The sequence below is a fragment of the Carcharodon carcharias genome, chromosome 5 (assembly GCF_017639515.1).
Source record: "Carcharodon carcharias isolate sCarCar2 chromosome 5, sCarCar2.pri, whole genome shotgun sequence".
Taxonomy (NCBI): domain Eukaryota; kingdom Metazoa; phylum Chordata; class Chondrichthyes; order Lamniformes; family Lamnidae; genus Carcharodon; species Carcharodon carcharias.
Genome location: NC_054471.1, coordinates 159466860 through 159491056, shown reverse-complemented (window position 1 = coordinate 159491056; position 24197 = coordinate 159466860). Strand labels below are relative to the sequence as shown.

General features: G+C 41.8%; 2 protein-coding genes across 3 annotated transcripts in view; one reads left to right on the top strand and one right to left on the bottom strand.

Moving 5' to 3' along the window:
• The first annotated feature begins 3779 nt into the window (after positions 1-3779).
• On the top strand, positions 3780-18262 carry dpy30 (dpy-30 histone methyltransferase complex regulatory subunit). Its single transcript, XM_041187722.1, has 5 exons — positions 3780-3876; positions 11634-11680; positions 11787-11834; positions 13218-13360; positions 17951-18262. The coding sequence occupies exons 1-5, from the start codon at positions 3867-3869 to the stop codon at positions 18021-18023; spliced, it is 321 nt and encodes a 106-aa protein (XP_041043656.1). The 5' UTR covers positions 3780-3866; the 3' UTR covers positions 18024-18262.
• Positions 18263-21476: 3214 nt separating this feature from the next.
• psen2 (presenilin 2) overlaps positions 21477-24197 on the bottom strand; it is a 29787-nt gene continuing 27066 nt past the window's right edge. For both annotated transcript variants that reach the window (XM_041187721.1, XM_041187720.1), the window contains exons 10-11: positions 22279-22397; positions 21477-21875 (exon numbers count right to left, since the gene is read on the bottom strand). In XM_041187721.1, the coding sequence (XP_041043655.1) occupies positions 21720-21875; positions 22279-22397 (275 nt within the window). In that variant the 3' untranslated portion in view covers positions 21477-21719. The remainder of the gene's footprint in view (positions 21876-22278; positions 22398-24197) is intronic.

Here is a 24197-nt window from a genome sequence, read left to right as displayed (position 1 = left end):
TTTGAAAGGAGCTGTTTCAGTACTATAGCAAGGGTAAAACCTGGTTGGAGGTAATTAAACATGGAATTTCAGGAAAAGTGGGCACAGATTTGGAGATGGCACCATGTTGCAAGACTTTGGAGAGGAATGGGAGTCAGCAATATGGTTGACTCTTAAATGCCCTTCCATGTATCAAAGACTACACAAAAAAGGAATCGACCCGACATCAACCTAGGCACCAGAAGCAACAATGGCATTCTCAGCCCTGTTGACCCTGCAAGGTCCTCCTTACTAACATATGGGGGCTACCATCAGCATCTGAGGTAGCACCACTACTGACAGAGCTGGCCGAGTCCTAAAGGACATAGCTGCCAGACTGGGTCTGCGGCAGGTGGTGAGGGAACCAACAAGAGGGAAAAATATACTTGACCTCACCAACCTGCCTGCCACAGATGCACCTGTCCATGACAGCATCAGTAGAAGTGACCAGCGCACAGTCCTTGTGAAGATGAAGTCCCACCTTCACATCCTGGATACCATCCATCGTGTTGTGGGATAAATTTCAAGGCTGGGCATCCATTAGGTGCTGTGGGTCAGCAGCAGCAGCAGAACTGTACTCAAACACAATCTGTAACCTCACGGCCCAGCATATCCCCCACTCTACCATTACAATCAAGCCAGAGGATCAACCATGGTTCAATGAAGAATGCAGCAAGGCATGCCAGGAGCAGCACCAGGCATACCAAAAAATGAGGTATCAACCTGGTGAAGCTATAAAACAGGACTACTTGCATACCAAACAGTATAAGCAGCAAGTGATAGACAGAGCTTAGCGATCCCACAACCAACGGATCAGGTCTAAGCTTTGCAGTCCTGCCACATCCAGTTGTGAATGATTGTGAACAATTAAGCAACTCACTAGAGGAAGGCTCCACAAATAACCCCATCCTCAATGGGAGGAGCCCAGCACATCAGTGCAAAAGATAAGGCTGAAGCATTTGCAACAATCTTCAGACAGAAGTGGTGAATGGATGATCCACCTCCTCCAGAGGTCCCCAGCATCACAGAAGCCAGTCTTCAGCCAATTCAAGTCACTCCACATGATATCAAGAAACAGCTGAAGGCACTAGATACTGGAAAGGCTATGGGCCCTGACAACATTCCAGCAATAGTACTGAAGACCTCAAGTCTCCAGTACTTGCCGCACCGCTAGCCAAGCTGTTCCAGTGTAACTACAACACTGGCATCTACCCAATTATGTGGAAATTTGCCCAGGTATGTCCTGTACACCAAAAGCAGGACAAATCCAACCCGGCCAATTACTGCCCCATCAGTCTACTCTCCATCATCAGTAAAATAATAGAAGGGGTCATCAACAGTGCTATCAAGCAATAACCTGCTCACTGATGCCCAGTTTGGATTCCACCAGGGCCACTCAGTTCCTGACTTCATTACAGCCTTGGTTCAAATGTGGACAAAAAAGCTGAACTCCAGATGTGAGATGACAGTGATTGCCCTTTGACCAAGTGTGGCATCAAGGAGCCCTATCAAAACTGGAGTCAATGCGAATCAGGGGGAAAACTCTCCGCTGGTTTGAGTCATACTTAGCGCAAAGGAAGATGGCTGTGGTTGTTGGAGGTCAGTCATCTCAGCTCCAGGACATCAGTGCAGGAGTTTCTCAGGTTATTTTCCTTGGCTCAGCCATCTTCACCTGTTTCATCAATGACCTACTTTCCATCATAAGTCAGAAGTGGGGATGTTCGCTGACAATTGCACAATGTTTAGCACCATTCGCAACTCCTCAGATACTGAAGTAGTCCATGTCCAAATGCAGCAAGACCTGGACAATATCCAGGCTTGGGCTGACAAGTGGCAAGTAACATTTGTGCCACACTAGTGTCAGGCAATGACCATCTCCAACAACAGAGGATCCAACCATTGCCCTTTGATGTTCAATGGCATTACCATCACTGAATCCCCCACTATCGACACCATCCACCTGGAAGTTCCCCTCCAAGTCACTCACCATCATGACTTGGAAATACATTGCCGTTCCTTCACTGTCGCTGGGTTAAAATCCTGGAACTCCATTCCTAACAGCATGGTGGGTGTACCTATGCCACATAGAGTGCAGCGGTTCAAGAAGGCAGCTCACTACCACCTTCTCAAGGGCAACTAGGGATGAACAATAAATGCTGGCTCAGCCAGTGACACCCACATCCTGTGAATGAATAAAAAAAAGACAATCTCCTGCAATGGTTTCTCTTCCTGATCTCACACCATTACCTCTGGTGTTCCTCAATGATCAATCCTTGGTCCCTCTATTTCTCATCTACATGCTTACCTCAGCAACATCACCTGAAAGCAGCCACTTTCCACATGTATGCTGATGACATCCAGATCTACCTCACCACCATCTCTTTCAACCCCTTCACTGTCTCTAAATTGTTGGACTACTTCTCCAAGGTCAGTAAGATGAGCAGAAGTGTTTTACAACTAAATATTGGGAATGCCAAAGTCATTGTCTCCAGTCCCTGACCACAGGCTCCATTTCTCTCCCAAGTATCTGAATAGGGCTGTTCGCAACCCTGGCCTCATATTTGACCCTCCGATGAGGTACCAATCACATATTCATGCCATTGCTAAGATTGCCTAATTCCACCTCTTGTAACATCTTCTGATTCCACCCCTGCTTCAGCTCATCTGCTGCTTTTATTCTCATGCATGCCTTTGTCACCTTTAGACTTGACCCTGCCAACATGATTCTGGCCAACCTCCCATGTTAAATCCTCCATAAACTTGTGCTGCCTGTGACCTAATTCACACCAAATCCTATTCAGCTATCACTTCTGAGCTTGCATACCTACAATGGTTCCCACTTTAACAATACCTAGATTTTAAAATTCTCATTTTTGTTTTCAACTCTCCAGGGCCTCACTCTTCCCTATTTCTGTAATCTACGTTAGCCCTCAAATACGCCCTCTTAATTTTCCTTCACTGTGTGCCCATTAGTTGGAATGCGCAGTCACTTTAAAATTAAAGGTCTATCTCAAAGCGAATACAGCTTGCGCATGGCCTCTTTCTCCCCAGAGAAGCACACATTCCCGATAGCTGCCCGGGCGCAACCTAGAGGAAACATTACCTATAACCCTCTGAGAAATCTACACTCCTCCATTCCTGCCCTCTTAAGCATCCCTAATTTTATTTGGTCCACCACTGGTGGCCATGCCTTCAATTTGCTAGGCCCCAAACTCTGGAATTCCTGCCCTAAACCTCCCTAACACATTTTCCTTCTTTAATATGCTCCTTTAAACCTACCTTTTTGACCAAGCTTTTGGTCATTTGACCTAATTCTTACGTGGCTGGATGTCAAATTTTGCTCTATGACTCTCCTGTGAAGTGTCTTGGACCGTTTTAGGATGTTTAAGGCGCTGTATAAATCCAAGATGTTGTTGTTTTGCATTCAAAACCTTGTTGACTTGGAACTGGACTAAGATGGTTAGGAATAATTTATATATCTACCTTCATTGATTGTAATTCATGATATTAAATTAAAATTGTTCTAAGGGCCTTTTTAGATCGAGTTAACACTGATTGACTGAAACACTGTGACACTTACACGACTACCTCCTCATTGCCAGCACTGAGCATGCGCCTGGCGGGCTCAGACGTCACCAACCGCTTCGCCTCACTAACCGACTATAAATTTGTCGCAGTCCGCACGATTAGCTCCGCCCACCCTCCGATCAACCAATCACCCTCTTCTCCTCAAAACGTCATTGGTCGGGCCAATCGGAGTTCGCAATCAATGGTACCTTCGGCGGAGACCAATCGCCGAGCTCGTCTCACCGGGGATGCGGGGCAGTGCATAGAAACGGACAACAAACATGGCGGAAGGTGAGTTTGGTGATTTGGAACTAGTCGGCCTTTTTTAAAAAAAAACCGTTCGGCCGCTTACTAGTAATGACTGTAGCGGCGGGCATTTCGATCTGCGGTAACGGCCGAAGTGCTGCCTGAGAAGAAGGAGCTGAAGCTGGCCTCGCCTAGTTGCCAACCTGTGTGGCCAGGCCGCAAAGCCGCCCCGCGACGATAAGTTTCTCGGCGCCGCCAGTTTAGGCGGCTCCGACCCTCCTCCTCGGTGACCCTGGCCCTATTTGTAATTCGGTATTTCTTACTGACTTGTTGGTACTGTTAGTCTGTGGGTGTGGAGGTTCGCGAGGGTAGTATAAATGCAAAAATCAGCACGACGATTTGTTGTTAACACCAACTTTGACCCACATCGGTTCCTAGTTTCCCTCAGCGCCTTACAATTCAACTTCTTATCCGTGTCTTGTGTATCCCCTCATGAACTCTCTTTTCCCATCTCTCTGATTTACTCCACCCTCTCATGTCTCTTGTGTATCCCCACTATCAGCAACCTGCTTTAAGTTCCAGTCAGGAATTTTGCTCTGTCTCTCTTTTTAAGACCAGCGTTAAACCCATTTCTTTGACCAAACCTTTGGACACAACCCCTAATCAATCCTGTGGCTCATCATCTTTTTTTCCCTTCTGTGAACTGCCTCAGATGTTTTCGGACATTGAAGGTGTTATATAGTTATTGAAATGTCATTTAATTGGAGCATTTGTTTAATACTTACATGCAATCCCTGAGGTGCCGTGGTACAGTGATCAAAAACAGACATCCTTGTCATTAGTGGAAAAGTACTTGTTTTTAACCAAGCTTTGCCCTATTTTACTATTATGACTTCAGAGTCACTGATACTCAATGTGAGTAATCAACTGAACACAACTTCTCCTTTGAAGACGTTATTTTAGAGGTCTTGAAGTTGTAGTCCTGGAGTGGAGTTCTCCTGAAGATAGCTTTAAATCATGATGCCAGTCTCCCTCTAACCTGGAGGCAAAGGGGAACTGTATGTGTAGAAACACTGAGTCTGACCACTCCCTTTTGGGCACTTGTACTTGTGCCGTGACATGTGTTTACAGGACTGGGACACATTTATGATGTTGTCAAATTTTGCCTATACAAAGCAACGGTCACACTGGTGCCGGTACAGCATGTTTACTGGGAACAGTTAGACTGGTAGAAGTTTTAAAACAGTAGGAGCAAAAATAGTTTAATAGAAATTCAAATGTTTTTAACCTTTGTTTGCCTGTGGATCCTAACTGGCAAAATATAAAAGCAACTTAAGACATTCATGTACCTGAAATATTGTGAAAGAGGTTATCTCATGCCAAAAGGAATGGGCATTAATGGTATGTAAAAGAAAGAACTTGCATTTATGTAGTGCATTTTATGACATCTTTTTCAAGTGATGTCACCTCTCAGTGCAGCTCTCTGTCATTACTACACCATCAGCCTACATTGTGTTCAGGTTTCTGAAGACATACTTGAACCTGTGAAATAAGAACATAAGGCTTGGGGCAGGGCTAAGCCATTTGGCCCTTTGAGCCTGCACCATCATTCAGCTCCACCTTTCTGCACACACCCTGTGATCACCTGTCATTGAGCCACAGCTGGTGTGATGTGAAGCCCTGTGACTTTCACTTATTTCTGAATTCATGTTGGTTTTCCCTTGAATCAAACTCCAACTCAATAATTAATTACTTTGTGTCAGTTTTCACAGTAAAGGAGGGTGATAATATACATGACATTCTAGGGAAATTAATGAGTCAAGGACTGGAACTCAATGAAGTTAATGCAAGCAAATAAACAGCCTTGGAGGATCTGATGATTTCCACCCCAAGGTTTTGGAGGCAGCTAGGCAATTGCAGACCCTTTAGCAATTATCTTCCAAAGCTGTTGATTCTGGAATTATCCTCTTATATTGGAAAAACATTACAAATGTTTTTTAAGGAAGGTGAAAGAGTAGTCAGGAAGTTATAAACCTATTGGTCTGTTATTGGAGTGTATGATTAAGAACAAAGTGACTGAGCACTTCATTTGAGCTGATTAGAGAAAACCAATGTTGATTTGGATAGTGTAGGTTCTGTATAAGAAACTTTATTTTTTTTTTGAGCAAGTAACTAAAGGTAGACAGGTAAATGTCAACAGATATAGTTTATATGGACTATCAGAAGGCTTTCGAGAAGATTCTACATAAAAGACTGTTAGCTGAAATTGAAGCTCACTGAATTAAAGGCAAGTTATTGTCAGAGTTATACAGCACAGGAATAGGCCCTTTGGCCCATCATATTCATGCCGGCCATCAAGCACCTATCTTTTCTAATCTCATTTTCCAGCATTTGGCCCGTAGCTGTGGCGTTTCAAGTGCTCATCTAAATACTTCTTAAATGTTGAGGGTTCCTGCCTCTACCACCCCCTCAGAGGGTGTGTTCCAGATTCCAACCACCCTCTGGGTGAAAAATATTTTCCTCAAATCTCCTCAACTTCCTGCCCCTCACTTTAAATCTATGCCCCCTGGTTATTGACACCTCTGCTAAGGGGAAAAGCTTCTTCCTATCTACCCTATCTATGCCCTTCATGATTTTGTTTACCTCAATCAGGTTCCCCCCCCGCCCCTCAGCCTTCTCTGCTCTAAAGAAAACAACCGTAGCCTATGCAGTCTCTCTTCATAGCCGAAACGCTCCAGCCCAGGCAACATCCTGGTGAATCCCCTCTGCACCATCTCCAGTGCAATCATATTCTTCCTATAATGTGGCAACCAGAACTGCACAGTACTCCAGCTGTAGCGTTTTATACAGCTCCAACATAACCTCCCTGCTCTTATATTCTATGCCTCAGCTAATAAAGGCAAGTATCCCTTAAATATTTAGATGAGCACCTGAAATGCCAAAGCATACAGGGCTATGGGCCAATTGCAGGAAAATGGAGAATAGATAGGTGCTTGATGGCCGGCATGGACACAATGGGCCAAAGAGCCTGTTTCTGTGCTATATAACTCTAACTCTATACCTTAACCACCTTATCTACCTGTGCTGCTGCCTTCAGGGATCTATGGACATGTACACCAAGGTCCCTCCGATCCTCTGTACTTCCTAGAGTCCTACCATTCATTGTGTATATCCTTGCCATGTTAATCCTCCCAAAATGCATCACCTCACACTTCTCAGGATTAAATTTCATTTGCCATTGCTCTGCCCATCTAACCAGCCCATCTATATTGTCCAGTAATCTAAGCATTCCTCCTCACTATTTACGTCACCACCAATTTTTGTGTCATCTGTCAACTTATGATTATACCTCCTATATTCACGTCTAAATCATTAATGTACACTACAAGCAGCAAGGGTCACAGCACTGATCCCTGCGGTAAACTACTTGTCACAGGCTTCCAATTGCAAAAACAGCCTTCAACCATCACCCTCTGCCTCCTGCCACTAAGCCAATTTTGCATCCAATTCATCAAATTGCCCTGGATCCTATGGGCTCTTACCTTCTTGACCGTTCTCCCATGCCGGAGAAAGCCTTACTGAAGTCCATGTAGACTACATCAACTGCACTACTCTCTCATCACCACGATTAGCCGCCACCTCGAAAAATTGAATCAAATTTGTTAGACATGATCTCTCCCCTGACAAAGCCATGCTGATTATCCCTGATTAATCACTGTCTCTCCAAGCGGAGATTAATCCTGTCCCTCAGAATTTTTCCAATTGTTTCCTTACCACTGATGTTGGACTCACTGGCCTGTAATTACCTGGTTTATCCCTACCACCCTTCTTGAATAATGGTACCACCCTTAGCTGTCCTCCAGTCCTCTGGCACCTCTCCTGTGGCCAGAGAGGATATGAAAATTAGTGTCAGAACCCCTGCAATCATCTCTTGCCTCATATAGCAGCCTGGGATACATCTCATCTGGGCCTGTGGATTTATCCACTTTTAAGCATTTTAAAATCACTATTACTTCCTCCCTTTCAATGCTAATTTGTTCAAGTATATCACAGTCCCCCACCCTGGTTTCTACACCTAGATTGTCCTTCTCCATAGTGAACACAGATGAAATGTAATCATTTAATACCTCACCTTTGTCCTCCAGCTCCATACACACATTGCCATTTTGGTCCCTAATCTTTCCCTGGTTATCCTGTTGCCCGTAATATATTTATAAAATGCCTGGGGATTTTCCTATATGTTGCCTGCCAGTGTTCTTTTAGTGTGTCCTCTTCAGACTCTTAATTACTTTTTAGGTCCCGCCCCCCCCCGCACTTTCTATACTCCTCTAGGGCTTCTGCTGTTTTCAGCCCTCTGTATCTGCCATAAGCCTCCATATTTTTTCCCTTATCCAATCCTCTATATCCCTTGACATCCAGGATTCCCTGGACTTGTTGGTCCTACCACTCACCTTTACGGAACATGTTGGCCCTGAACTCTCACTATTTTCTTTTTGAATGACTCCCACTGGTCTGATGCAGACTTTCCTAATAGTAGCTGCTCCCAGTCCATTTGGCCAGATCCTGTCTTATCACATTGAAATCGGCCTTCCCCCCGATTCAGGGCCTTTATTTCCAGTCCATCTTTGTTATTTTCCATAATTACCTTAAATCTTAGAGGTCACTATCTCCAAAATGCTCCCCCACTGACACTTCTACCACTTGCCTGGTTTCATTCCCTAAGATTAGGTCCAGTGTTGCCCCTTCTCTTGTAGGACTTTCTACGTGCTGGCTCAAAAAGCTCTCCTGATTGTACTTTAAGAATTCCTCCCCATCTAAACCTTTCACACTAAGACTATCTATTAATATTGGGGAAGTTGAAATCCCCTACCATTATTACTCAATTATTGTTACACTTCTGAGATTTGCCTACATATCTGCTCCTCTATCTCACCCCCTAACTGTTTGGAGGCCTTTAGTACACTCCCAGCAAAGTGATTGCCTGCTTTTTGTTTTTAAGTTCTACCCATATAGCCTCATTTGAGGAACCTTTTAAGATACCATCCCTCCTTACTGCAGTAGTTGACTCCTTGATCAATACTGCAATGCCACCTTCTCTTTTACATGCCGCGCCCCCCCCCCCCCCCCCCCCCCCCCCCCCCCCCCCCCACCACCACTGTTTTGCCTGAAGATTATATACCCTGGAATAATGAGCTGCCAGTCCTGCCCTTCCCTCAACCATGTCTCTGTGAGAACAACAATATCATATTTCCATGTATCATCAATGCCCTCAATTCATCTCTCTTACCTGTAAGACTCCTTGTGTTAAAATAGATGCAATCCAGCCTTGCATTATTCCCTTGGGCCTTAACAGGTCTATATTTGCTCTGCCTTCCAGACTGCCTTAATTTCTCTTCTATATTTGGCTGTGTATCACTGCCTACTGTACCTCCACTCTGTATCCCAAGCCCCTGCCAAAATAGCTCCCCCCACCCCCCCACCGCCCGACAGCACTAGCAAACCTCCCTGCAAGGATGTTGGTTCCGTTCTGGTTCAGGTGTAACCTGTCCAACTTGTATAGGCCCACCTTCACCAGAAACAGACCCAGTGATCCAGGAAACTAAAGCCCTCCCTCCTGCACCATCTCTTCAGCCATGCATTCATCCTCTCTTTCCTCCTATTCCTATTCTCACTAGCACATGGCATAGGGAGTAATCCAGAAATTACAACCTTTGAGGTCCTGCTTTTTAATCTGCTACCTAGCTCCCTAAATTCTTGTTGCAGGATCTCATTCCTCTTTCTACCTATGTCGTTGGTACCAATGTGAACCACGACCTCTGACTGTTTGCCCTTCCCCTTCACAATGTCCTGCATTGACCTGGTTAGACGATTGAACAGATGGTAGAGGACAGAGTAGAGATTATGGAAATAAGTAGTGTAGATGGAAGCATAAAATTAACAAGAGACAACAAATGTCATTTCCTTATTTTCACTTACAATATTACCCCCATCTATGAGCCCTCATTACCCTTGACCACCCTTTTTCTAAAGTCTAGAGGTAAGGGCGTGGATGAGAGTTTCAATAGCGGATGAGCTGAGACAAGGGCAGAGTTGTGATGTTATGGAGTTGGAAATAAGTATTAGTGATTGGGCAGATATATGGTAGGAAGCTCATCTCAAGGTCAAGTATGACACCAAGTTTGCAAACCGTTTAGTTCAACTTCAGACAGTTGTCACGGAGAGGGATGGAGTCAGTAGCTAGGAAACAGAATTTGTAACAGGGACCAAAGACAATGGCTTAGGTCTTCTCAATTTTTAGTTCCAACTGTTCATCTGTATATTTTGCTCAATAATAGTGTTGAGCAGTGTGCTATTGTCAGTCTGTTTCATCCTGTTTAAGCTAGCCATACCAAAATCTAGAATCTTAGTAACAGTTAAGTTTTTTTTTCAAACCTAGCTTTGAATTCGATAATATGATCACTGTTAGATAATTAAACAAGGGGCGTATTACTGACTATTAAGTCTAGTATTGCCTGCGCTTTTGTTGGTTCTAGAAACATGTTGCTCCAGAAAATATTATGAATACACTCAAAATTTGCTACCTTCCTGACTTGGCTTCCCAAACTATACGAAAATAAAAGTTTTCCATTCAAACAATTCTGCTTTTACTACAAACCTCTCTAATCTCTGAACTAACATATGTTGTCACTTCATTGCTGCTAACAGGAGACCTGTAGACAACTCCCTATACAGTTTTAAGTCCTCTCTTTTATCTTAGTTCTAATCAGTCTCCATTGATTGTTTTCATTTATCTATACCCTTTCTTATAAATGTTATAATAGTATCTTGAATCAATAAAGCTACTCTCCTCATCTTCCAGTTTCCATATTCTTTCTGAATATCTTATACCTGGAATATTTAACTTCCAATCATGATTAGCTTGCTGTCATGTCTCTGTGTTGGCCACCATGTCATACCCTCTAATTCACTGTTTATTTTTCATACTGTGCTCATATATAAATTGAGCAAAAGACCAATACATGTCCATCTGACCTTATGCTGTCTTCCTCATTGTTTACCTTAACACGTTTCTTATTTGTCACTTTCGCAGTAACTACTTAAGTTAATTTAGTATTCCTGTTATCTGTACAGCACGTTCCATTTGTACAACTACCTCGTTACCCAGTACTTGCGCCAGTGTCCCATGAAGTGGAACCCTTCTTTCCCAAAACAATTTTTTTGCCACATGTTCACCGTCCTATTTGTTCCAATGCTAATCAGCATGTAGTTCGAGTAATAACAGGTTACCATCCTTGAAATCCTGTTTTAATTTAGCTCCTAATTCCTGGTACTTGCTCAGCAGGATTTCCTCCGATTTCTGCCTTAAGTTATTAGTCCTGACATGAACCACAGCAACTGAGTCTTTCCATCATCATTGAGATATTCCTTACCCTGGCAACACACATTGAGATTCTCAATTATGGCTGCAAAGGATGCCATCAATACCCAAAATTATTGAATCCCCTATAACTACCATATTTCTATTTTCTTCCTTCCCCTTTGGCAGCCTCGAGATTCAATTCATGAACACCATCAGCCACAGCCCATAACATGAGTATATACTTATGTAAGTGGAGCATTTCCAGTTATCAGGAAATGACAGTTTGTCAGAATTTACTTGACGCATAATTCATATAATTCAGAATTGATGGATGTTTTAGCACACAGGAACTCCATCTGTCCCCCCAATTAGTATATGGATGAAGAACCTTTCTGAGATGTTCCAGATTATGATTTTAATACCAGTGTCTTTACTTCCTTAGAGCACGGTGATACACTTGCAGAACCAAACCTGGAAGGACAGATGCAGGTAATACCAGTTTGGAATAAGTGAGACACAAGAACATATGTTTCTTAGCTTTTGCTTAGGTAGGATAAAAGTAGTACTTTCTCAGATGAAGTGTTTTTTTTTTCAGATATCAGAAAATCCTCATGCGGAATATGGTCTCACTGAGAACGTACAGGTACGGAACTGAGCCATGTGGCAGTTTACTCGAGGGACGGGTTCACGCACAGTCAAACCTATGTGCATGCAATTTTTTCTGTGCAAGTAAATTGCATAATTATCTTCAATACATATTTACAATGCCTTTTATAACCAAGTGTGCCTTCGTAAAGTTTTCTTAACCTTCATTAAAGCTTTCCTAATCTCTCGGCTGTGTTTGTGGCCATTCTCATGAGGCAGCACTCTTGAGTTAACAGTGATTGTGATTTGGAGCTAATATGGCTTGGGGCTTTAAAATACTGTTCACAGTGAATACTTGGAGGAAGTATATTAACTCTTTTATGCTCTCTTCTGGCCTTGGTTGCTTCTTTCTAAATGTTGCTTAGCTCCTCCGTTTGCAAGTAGCATTTATTTTCTTTGGCTATCTACTGTCCATGAACCTTTGTCAGATTCCATATGTAAATAGGTTTGACTGTGCAACTATTTACAAGAAGTGGCATTACATTGACAGATTTATAGACACCATTAAATAAAACTCGATGCTTAAAACTCCGTAGTGAGTTTGCACATATGACTGAGCTATGGACTTCTATAAATCATATAGCACCTCCTGGTTTTTACTTTTCACTAAACCTTTCCTAATCTCCTTTTTAGGGCTGTGTGGGTGTGTTACCATTCCAGGTAGTGTCCAGTGAGTCCACAGTGAGAATCATATAGAGCTGCTATGGCTTGGGATTTTAAAAGTGCTTCTGTGGCGATCGTATATTAATTATTTAATGCTCTTCTGTCTAAGGTTCTTGGCTATTCTGACTGCTCTCTTGGTCATCCTTTCCTGATGCTTATTAAGCGACTCTCCTGTTGTAAAGTACATTTGGGCAGGACGATACTCTGTTGTGAAGCCCTTGCAGTCAAACAGCCGGTTAAATTTGCTGTTTGTGCTCACACACGAGTAATGGATACTTGAGTGAGACAAAGGTGGATCATTAAGAATATCATGTAGAGGGCAGGTTTTGGGTTGTACAGCATTATGCCACAGATTTAATTTGCTCCCCATCCCACAAGTTCTCTTTGTTTTGATCTCCATTATACTGCAGTTGAAGATGTTCCCCGCAATAGTTGCCCTGAATCTTGGTCACTAAATGAAGCCAGGTCTGGATAGTATTCGTCTGGGAGCAATGGCTGTCTTCTTGCTTGGGGAGATGAGTAGAAGGGTAAGATAGGATAATCACAAATCCTACTGTCAAAAAGTGTTCTACGAAAGAAACTTCATTTGTATTGAACTTTCTTACTGATCATTGGTAGTAATCCTATTTGGATTACAAACTGCATAGGTATACTTTGATTGAAGATGCATGGTGAGGATTAAAGTTAAAGCTGTACATTTTTTCTCTGAATGGGACAGAGGATAGTTGAGAATGAAAAACTGAATGCGGAGAAAACATCTAAACAGAAAGTGGATCTGCAGTCCCTCCCAACTCGAGCGTATCTGGATCAAACGGTGGTACCCATTCTTTTGCAAGGCCTTTCAGTTCTGGCAAAAGAAAGGTAAGATGTTCATAGAAAGTGAGTATATACTGCTCCTAGGGCCATGGGATGGTTATGTTGAATGAAATCATCCATTGTGTACATTGTCAAGAGGGTGAGAGAACTCCTTCATAACTTATGGGATGACTGGGAGCTTATATTTCAAAGCATTCTCTGTGTTTCTTGTAACATGAAGAAAACTATTAATGTAAAGAAATAGTAAGTATCTCTGAATCTTGCTAATGTTGTGATCGTCACTCCTGATCTAGGTCAAATGGCAATGGCCAGAGTGTTTTCATCGTGATATTTAGCAATTTAATAATTTGAGTACTGATGAAAAAAGACTTTTTTTGGTCAAAGCTTTTAATTTGTACTCATCAGGACAATTCGCAAGAAAATACCAAAGTCAGGGGAAACAACATATTTGTACTGTATGAGAAGAGTGCTGATTAGTTGGCAAGTGGACTCTAGTAGAGGCGTTGCCATGGAGAATGCATCAGTTGGTGGTCACTGACTGTTAACTGCTGAACATTTTTTGAAATTTAAACCAGGCAGCTTAACTCTGGCCAAGACATTGCCATGGGGAATGAGCCAGTGAATGGTTGTCACTTACTGCACTCATTTCAGCTAAACAAAATGTATGTACATGTTCTTTAATAATTTATATATTGTTGGGTTTGACTTGATTGCTATCAGTCCAGGATTCACACTATACTTTTGTAATCTTAGCCGAAGTAATTACATTCCTAATTTCAAAATGGATTCAGTAGCTGTGACATGTAATGCAGTGTTATCTGTACCAGAATATGTATACAAGCACTAGTCAGTCTGGAGGTTTTGGAGTAAAATCCCATAATGTAGCTAAATTCTTTTGAGTAGGATATATAATCAATAAAATTCAATGTTGAGGCCCGTATGGAGCAGCAGTTTTATTCTCAGTAATAGGCTTTGGTGGTGGCGCGGATAACGATACAGAAGGTTGATGCATTCCTCTTGGTCCATTCTAGACTTAATGCAATCCTGTTAATTGGAAGGGTTATTGGTAAAATGAGTGGAGACAATCTTGATTTCATGGATCCAAAGTGCACAACTGCCAATGATTTACCACCTGCTGAGAGACCATGATGGTGACCAGTGTGGAATTGGACAGTTTTTATCTGTACGTTTGCTAAAGCTCCTCCAAGATTGAGCATTACAGTGAGGTCAAGGTCACATGCTGGGTGATACCTGGTCCTGGTAGCACACATCTCTAGGTCAGGTACTCCTTCATTACCTTGCCCCAGAGATATAAGGCACTTTATTTTCTACCAGTGTAAATCAAGATCAAAACTATGTTGCTGGTTTCAGGCAGCAGGGAATGGATTGTTTCAGCATCCAAGGCTGAGTGATCTCTTGCTCCTGAGCAGAGTCAGGTCAAAATTACCTAAGACTGGATCTTGTCTCAAGGTTGTAGCACTCCCATTCTTTAAATGGATATCCTTTCTATATCTAATATGCTCCTGTGAACTCCCCACTAGGACACCATAAAAGCCTTTAAAGCTTGTTAGCAAAAATGAAGTTCATGGGTTAAAAGGGGCAGTAACAGCATGGATACAAAATTGATTAAGGGATAGAAAACAGTTTTGGTGAATGGCTGTTTTTCAGACTGAAGGGAGGTATATTCTCCAAGGTTTAGTACGAGGACTACTGCTATTTTTGTTACAGATTAATGGCTTGGACTGGGGATGTAGGGCACAATTTCAAAATTTCCAGAGACAACTTGGAATTGTAGTGAACACTGAGGTAGATAGTAATAGACTTCAAGATGAAATAGGCTGGCGAAATGGGAGGACACATTGCAGATGAAATTCAACACAGCAAATTGTGAGATGAGTCATTTTAGTAGGAAGAATGAGAGATAATACAGGCTAAATGGTGCAATTTTAAAAAGGCTGCTTGTGCATGGATTGTTTGAAGTTGGCAGTACAGGTTAACAAAACAATTCACAAAGTGTATAGGATCCTGGACTTTATAAATAGAAACATAAGAGTACAAAACCCATGAAGTTTTGCTAAATCCACGTAAAAGCAAAAAACTGCAAATGCTGGAAATCCAAAACAAAAACAAATAAAAATACCTGGAAAAACTCAGCAGGTCTGACAGCATCTGCGGAGAGGAACACAGTTAACGTTTCGAGTCCATATGACTCTTCAACAGAATTAATGAAAAATAGAAGAGAGGTGAAATATAAGCTGGTTTAAAGGGGGGGACGGGACAAGTAGAGCTGGATAAAGGGCCAGTGATGGACAAAAGGACAAAGAGGTATTGACGGTGGTGATATTAGCTAAGAAATGTGCTAATAGGTGATGTTAAGGGTAGAAAGTTGGACGAGCAAGGTACAGATAGCCCTAGTGGGGGTGGGGTGGGGGGAAGGGATCGAAATAGGCTAAAAGGTAGAGATAAAACAACGGATGGAAATATATTTAAAAATAATGGAAATAAGTGGGAAAAGAAAAATCTATATAAATTATTAGAAAAGAGGGGGTGGGGATGGAGGAGAGAATTCATGATCTAAAATTGTTAAACTCAATATTCAGTCCGGAAAGCTATAAAGTGCCTAGTCGGAAGATGAGGTGCTGTTCCTCCAGTTTGCATTGAGCTTCACTGGAACATTGCAGCAGGCCAAGGATGGACATGTGGGCATGACAGCAGGGTGGAGTGTTGAAATGGCAAGTGACAGGGAGGTCTGGATCATACTTGCGGACACCCAATCTGCATTTGGTCCCTCCAATGTAGAGGAAACCGCATTGGAAGCAGCGAATGCAGTAGACTAAATTGAGTGAAATGCTACTTCACTTGAAAGGAGTGTTTGGGCCCTTGGACAGTGAGGAGAGGGGACGTAAAGGGGCAGGTGTTGCACCTTCTGCGGTTGCATGGGAAAGGGGTTGAGGTGTAGGGGGTGATGGAGGGAACGATCACTGGGGGGGTGAAGGGAGGATGTGTTTGGTGGTGGCATTGTTTGACTCCATCTGGCGTATTATGTCAAATTCCAGGCACCACACTTTAGGAAGGAGATGAAGGCTTTTGAGAAGGTATAGAAGAGATCTACTGTAAAGGTTCCAGGGATGAGGGATTACCATTATATGAATAGACTGTAGAAGTTGGTGGTGATCTCCTTGGAGCAGAGAAGGCTGTGGAAATTTGAGATATTGGTGCTTAAAATCATGAATGGTTTAGATATAGTAAAGAGAAACTGTTTCCAATGGCTAAAAATAACTAGAGGGCACAGATTGACAAGAGAATCAGAACCGATTTGAGGAAAATCATTTTCATGCAACAAGTGGTTAGGGTTTGGATGTGATGAACAGAAATACAATTGGAGCTTTCATCAGGGAATTGGATAAATACTTTAAGGAGAAAACATTGCAGGGATGTGGAGTAGAAGGACCAACAGGATTGCTCTGCGAAAGAGCTGGCACAGACCCAATGGGAGAAATGGCCTCCTGTGCTGCAGTTTTCAATTATGCTAAATAACTTAGTTGTTACTTAACTGAAATTGCAGGTAATTATGAAGTTACTGTGCTACCTTATAAAATAACTGATTCTCACTGACATAAAAACAAAAAACTGCGGATGCTGGAAATCCAAAACAAAAACAGAATTACCTGGAAAAACTCAGCAGCTCTGGCAGCATCGGCGGAGAAGAAAAGAGTTGACGTTTCGAGTCCTCATGAAGGGTCATGAGGACTCGAAACTTCAACTCTTTTCTTCTCCGCCGATGCTGCCAGACCTGCTGAGTTTTTCCAGGTAATTCTGTTTTTGTTTTGAATCTCACCAACGTCAATTGTAATCTCATAATTTCATCAGTTATTTTCATCCCATTATCTAATCCTTTTTGTGGCCTGTGTATAGCCTGTAAGGACATGCGTATCCACAATTGAAAAATTCTTATAAATAGGCTAATAGAGCTGATGTGGTGACAATTGGAAGCGGGTACCCAAAACTTCTCAAACTTCAGGATTTTTCCAAATCTCCAGTTTAATTTTCAGAAAATAAATGCCAAGAGTAGTAGGGAAATCCTCAGTTCCCACCAATTGTCTTTAGCTTGAACTTAAAATGAAGCTTTATTCGAACTCATTGTGGGCAGCACTGTACCCAACTTCTGGTTACTCGTTTTAAAGAATTCTGAACTTAAAGATTCCAAAGGAGCCTTTCCTTCACATAACTAACTGTGGCTAAAGGCAAATTAATCTCTTAGCAAGTGTGACTAGAAAATAGTTCCTATCAACAGGTTATGGTTTGAGATCAATCCAATTTTATGCAACTCTTAACAACCCACAAACGAAACATGAAGAAGAGGTACAAAACCTTTGGAACACTTAACGGACTCTAAAAGGACATGTATTGTCGGTAACCCTACGATGCATGTCTTGATGTGTATTCATTTTATATTGCCCTTGTTTTTAAAATGTGTACTTGCATGCTTTGCTTTTTTTAAGCTACGTAGACTAACTTATGCACGTGCGATAAGATTGCACGTTAGATGTTTCACAACATGAATTCTGCAAGTTACAAAAAGTTAATTTACTATAAAACAACATGACTGTTCATTCAGTAAATTTTGTTTTCCAGACCTCCCAATCCTATTGAATTCTTGGCAGCTTACCTTCTGAAGAACAAGTCACAATTTGAAGAGAGAAATTAGCTTGGACAGAACTACACAGAATTGAAGATTTCACCAGTCCCCCACAATTGAGAAGGAAGAGGTTGACTCTTAGAATATCATGGTTTGTATGGTAAAGGAAAAAAGAGCAAATGCAGAAGACCAGAATATGCATGAAGTGGCCCATTATCTTATATTAAGTATGGTAACTGCACAGATATTCACCATTTTCTGTTATTTATGTAAACATTATGATTTTAAATAAACCAGTTGTGTTTTTACATTGGTTCAATAATGTATACTACTTCATTCAATATTGGACTTCAGAAGACATGGCCTTGTTGTTTTCTTTTGCAAGGAATTTAATGAATGTGGCAGCAGCATTTGGGGTGTGGTGGGGGGAGCGGAGGTTAAAGGATTAAGGTTAAAGTAATATGGCAGAGAGGTGGCGATGAAACAAAATGTGGCCCAAATTATCTACACTGGGCAGAAAACCAAAAAGGATAATAGACTAGCAATGGGGAATCTTCGAATGAGGTGTATTCCTAAAGTGAGGAATGATAGAATTCTGTGGGTGGAGGGATAATTAAGAAAGTGAAGTGGTGAAAAAGGAGATTAAGTGGGGATGTGAAAAAAGCCAGCAGGTAGCATAAAAGGAAAATAATTAAGGACATTAAAAATAATTGGAGAGCAGCTAAGACCACTAAGATGAAGGAAAATCAAGTCGCAGAGGATGTAGATATGGCAAAAATGTGTAAGTTTCGGTTCTTACAAATGGTGATGAAAATAATCATATAGGTATAGGGGTATAAATGTCAGAGATAACAGAAAAGGCATTAATTATGAAAAAATTAACAACATTCAAAATGGATGTAATTGAACCTTAATGGATTGCATCCCTTAGCTGTTGAACAAAGCAAGTGGACTTAGAGGCTCTGAACACAAGTTTTCAATCTTCTGAAATGCAAAATTGTGCCTGCGAACTGGTAGGTAGATAATGCAAAACCTCTGTTCAAGGGAAAAGAGAAACTGTAACCATAATCCGTTACACATACATTTGTTGTGGACAAACCTAGAGATGAAGTTGGTGAGCATTTAAAAATGCATGGCAGAATCATGGTCAGCTTTTATTAAAAAGGAAAACATGTTGTTTTAACAAATGAGAAATTGGATAAATCAAAGGAATGCAGCAGATGTGGAATGAATTTTCAAAAGGTAATGAATAAAGCGCCTTAAGAAATTTTTGCAAAAAGTGAGACATATGATGTAAGGAAGTGTAGTCATATGAATAGAAAGTTGGTTGCCAGTAAACACAGGTTCGTGTTGATAGGTATTTCTCAGTTTGGAGAACAAGGCCTTAAAGCCGGCTCTTCGTCAAATATATTTTGAATTAGGAACATAATATTGAAATTCATATAAAAGTAAGGAATTTGGGGTAACAGTGAGGAAAGCTGTATCAGAAGTACAAAATAGACAGGTGTTACAAGTCTTACATTGATACCTTTTCAGCTTTGCTGCAATCAGCATCTCCTATTAGCGGATCCCACATCCCATATGTTCTAGAGTTGACTCAGTGCATAATCTCTTAAGTATATCCAACAGGATGTATCTATGCAGCCCTCTTGACACGTAAGTTGGATATTATGTCCTTCATACATGGTCTTTAAGTAAGTGGACTGTTTGTACTTTGGTGAGACGAGACCAGAACCCAACATTATTTCTCAGGCAGCAAGCAATCATGTAGAGCAGCAATTGTGATTGGATTCACTTAATTCAGTTAGTACAACTTGCATTCATTTAACAATATAAAATGAGTATGCTAATTTTCCTTAAAACACTGGATAATTTTGCTTCACCTGAGGTCACTTATAATTTACTCTGCTGCATCCTAACCTGAGGCAGGACATAAGCAGCCTGCTGTTTAAAAGCCTGACCCTCATTCTGCATTTATAGGTCCAAAATACCAGCATTAGATGAATAGAAAGTCAATTCTGTACACCAGAGAAATGAGTGATCAGATCCAACTACCGCACACGCAGGGAGGGGAATGGACAGATCAGGTAGATGTTCCAGGGTCAAATTTGAATCCACAGCCTGAAGTGCTGAGCCATTGTGGTGTCGGGAGAAGGGCAATTTCAGAAGGTCACTAATAAACAACTTTAGCTGCACTACATTTTCTGCAAATATATTCTATGAATCTTAGAATGACAGTGTAGAAAACACTCACTAGGGCCACTGTGCCTGCTCTTTGGTGGAATTATCCATTTAGTCCCTCTCCCTTGTTCTTTCCCCAATATCCTACAAATCTTTTGCCTTCAAGTATTTATCCAATTTCCTTTTGTAAGTTATTAATGAACTACTTCCACCACCCTTACAGCTAGCGTATTACAGATCATCATAACTTGCCCTCAAAAAAAAGGCTCTTTGGCCAATCATAAATTTGTGTACTTTGGTTAATGATCCTTATTCCACTGCAACCAGTTTCTGCCCTTTTCCTCATTCTTTTATAGAGATTTGGAGAGTTTTTTTTAAGCTCCAGAATGTTGCAGTTATTGGGATACTTTTACATGAATTACCGATTTATAGGTTTTCTCTCTCTTGAACCCTAGACATCCAAGATTAATTTTGCGAAGCTTTAGTCCTAGTGCGAGGCATTGCTGGACAGGAGCCCGAGTCACAGTATTGGCTGAGTAATCTTATAGCCCTACCTGAGACTTGTGTTTCTGTTGGGTGAGGCGCCACCCAGTGAACAGGATATTGCAAAGTTTACCCCTCATTCTCTTTTTTAAAAAGTCTGCACTTTGTACAATGCATTTAGTAAAACATTTTATAGGATATTCCCCAAATGACTGTACTAACTGAGATATTTGTGAAATTCTATTTTACTCAAACTGTACAAAAACCTGAGGTAATGTTTTGGTGAGATTGTTGGGTACAAATCACTTCCTTACACAGTGTTTGCAATTTGGTGCAAATAGTCCAGTCGGTGATCACATTATCATAGTTCTTTTGACGTTAAATGTTTGTTTTATAGGTCTTTAAAATGACCAGACAAACGAATGATCCTTGTAGAGAAACATTCATCACTCAACATAACATGGAGGTGACTCTTCCTTCATTGACCTGAGGGACACTGGTTCTGCAACATTATATAATTTACATAAACTGAAAGTACATCTTTTACCTACATAATTCATTATCAAAAAGTGATAAATCAATACTGAGATAAGAAACTCACTTCACTTCCAACTCCTTGCTCCACCAAACTCTTCCCTCCACTTGGTGATGAAAAGACAAAATTCCTCATTGACACAAAATAGAAAAGTCATTTTTGTATTTTTCAGTCTGAAACCACCCCCCACTGTGCGTTACACCACATTTTCCATCCCCATCTATGACCACTTCTCTGACTCTTTACATCATAAAAACTAAACCCTTGATGTGGGGGTAGGGTGAGGTGGAGTGGGGTAACATAACTAAATGTGGGTTTTTAAGTTACTTCTAAACCTTTTATTTCTATAAAGACATTTTGTAAAATTCAATCTTGAGCAATTTGCTTGTCTCTCAACATGGCTAGAACATTTGCATTATGATGAATATATAAATGATAATTCCTCTCTTTTTTTCTTCTTTTGAAGCTCTGCAATGTAACATCAGTGCTCACGTTTCCCCCAGCCCTGCATGTGGCCATCATCAGCTTGAACGCGATGGGGTTTTAACTGAGGGGCCCCTTGCTTCCTAAATATAAAACTGGTGGAAAGCAAGTGTGTCCATGAAAGGTCGCACCAGGTTGTCAGTGGAGAAGTAGAACACCAGGCCAAAGGTGATTGAGATGGGGAGCGCAGGCAAGGCTTTCTTAAACACGGCCAGCAGCAAGAGGGTGAGGCACAATCCCTGTTGAAAGCAAAGAGAGAGGGTATGAGTTTGCTGCTACCAATGCACCTAAATGGGACAAAGGTACAATTGCCAACTCTGGAGTTGTTCATTCTCATGTCAAACCACCTATTAGAATCTGAACAGACAATTGCCCAATTGGATGATTCTTGACTCTTTTCAGAGATTTTTCCCCACTTCCTTTCTTCTCTTCTTTCCCCCCCCCCCAGCCCCCCACAACCCCAATACTTTAATATTTAACAAAGTGTTCAAAGGTTAAAAACATTTTTTAAACTTTTTAAACAGTTCCTTTAATTTTACTTTGATGCTTTTTGCTCACAGCCCTCTCCCCGGGATATTAATCTTTAGTTCCAGGAAAGGTGGCAACCCCTATTGAAACATCAGACTAATCCCTTTAACTTACGATCAGAATGGCAATGAAGCAGGCCAAGGTTGTGTTCCAATCTCCGCTGGCACCCGCTGCGGCCTTGCCAACTAGGACACTGTAGAAGATGAAGTCCCCCAAGCCGAGCTTCACACCCTCTGCGAATAGATTTACAAGAATACCAGAATTAAGAGGTCATAACTATCAGGAAAGGTTGAACAGGTTAGGCCTTTTTTTCCATAAAAAAGGCTGAGGGGTGACTTGATAGAGGTCTTTAAAATTATGAAGAGATTTGATAGGGTAGACGTTCTATGTCTGGGGGAGTCCAAAACCAGGGGCCATGAATATAAGATGGACCCTAATAAACCCACTCAGGAAAAGCTCCTTTGCCCAGAGAGCGATAAGAATGTGGAACATGCTACAGCATGGAGTAGTTGAGGCAAATTGCTAAGTGCATTTAAAGGAAAGCTAAATAAACAAAAGGGAGAAAGGATGAGAATGTTTTTTTTTATTCTTTCATGGGATGTCAGCCTCGTTGGCTATACACACAATTGCCCATCCTTGTCTTTGAGAAGGTGGTGGTAAGCCACTGCCTTGAACTGTCTATGTGGTTTGGTACACCCACAATGCTGTTAGGAAGGGAGTTCCATAATTTTGATCCATTACAGTGAAGGAACAGCATTATAGTTCAAAGTCAGCATTGGGTGTGGCTTGGAAGGTGGTGGTGTTCCTGTGCATCTGCTGCCTTTGTCCTTCTCAGTGGTGGACATTACAGATTTGGAAGGTGCTCTCAAAGGACCCTTGGTGAGTTGCTGCAGTGCATCTTGTAGATGGTGTACACAGCTGCCACTGTTTGTCAGTGGCAGAGGGAATGAGTGTATAAGGTGGTGAATGGCGTGCCAATCAAGTGGGCTGCAAGCTTCTTGAGTGCTGTTGGAGCTGCATTCATCCAGGCAAATGGAGAGCATTCCTTCTAGATGGTGGATGGGTTTAGGGGAGTCAGAAGGTTAGTTACACATTGCAGAGTTCCCAGTCTCCAAATTGTGCTTCTGGTCATGGTATTTATATGGCTGGTTCAGTTCAGTTTCTGGGCAATGGTAATCCCCAGGATGTTGATAGTTGGGAATTCAGCAATGGTAATGCAATTGAATGTCAAGGGGAGATGGTTAGATTCTCTTCTTGTTGGAGATGGTCATTTCCCGCTACTTGTGTACTTGTATGGCACAAATGTTACTTGCCACTTCTCAGCCCAAGCCTGGACATTGCTCAGGTCTTGTTGTATTTGGACATGGACTGCTCCAGTATCTGAGGAATCGCAAATGGTGCTGAACATTGTGCAAACTTCAGCAAACATCCCCACTTCTGATCTTATGATGGAGGGAAGGTCATTGATGAAGCAGCTGGAGGAACTCCTGCAGTGATGTCCTGGGGCTGAGATGATTCAGCTCCAACAACCACAACCATCTTTGTTTATGCTAAGTATGACTCCAACCAGTAGAGAGTTTTCCCCCGATTCCCATTGACTCCAGTTTTGCTAGGGCTCCTTGATGCCACGCTCAGTCAAATGCTGCCTTGATGCCAAGGGCAGTCACTCTCACCTCACCTCTAGAGTTCAGCTCTTTTGTCCATGTTTGAACCAAGGATGTAATGAGGTCAGGAGCTGGCGGGGATCCAAACTGAGCAGTGCTACTTGATAGCACTATCAATGACATCTTTCACCCCTTCCCTATTTTTACTTAGTTCTGTTGAAAGGTCATGAGGACTCAAAACGTCAACTGTGCTCTTCTCCACTGATGCTGCCAGACCTGCTGAGTTTTTCCAGGTATTTTTGTCTTCCATCACTTTGCTGATGATGAAGTGTAGACTGATGGAGTGGTAATTAGCCGGGTTGCATTTGTCCTGCTTTTTGTGGACAAGACATACCTGGGCAATTTTCCATATTGCCCGGTAGATGGCTG

Coding starts and splice junctions, on each gene's coding strand:
- dpy30 (XM_041187722.1), top strand. Junction 11,681..11,786: donor ACCTGGAAGGACAGATGCAG/GTAATACCAGTT, acceptor TTTTTTTTTCAG/ATATCAGAAAATCCTCATGC. Junction 13,361..17,950: donor TCAGTTCTGGCAAAAGAAAG/GTAAGATGTTCA, acceptor TTTGTTTTCCAG/ACCTCCCAATCCTATTGAAT.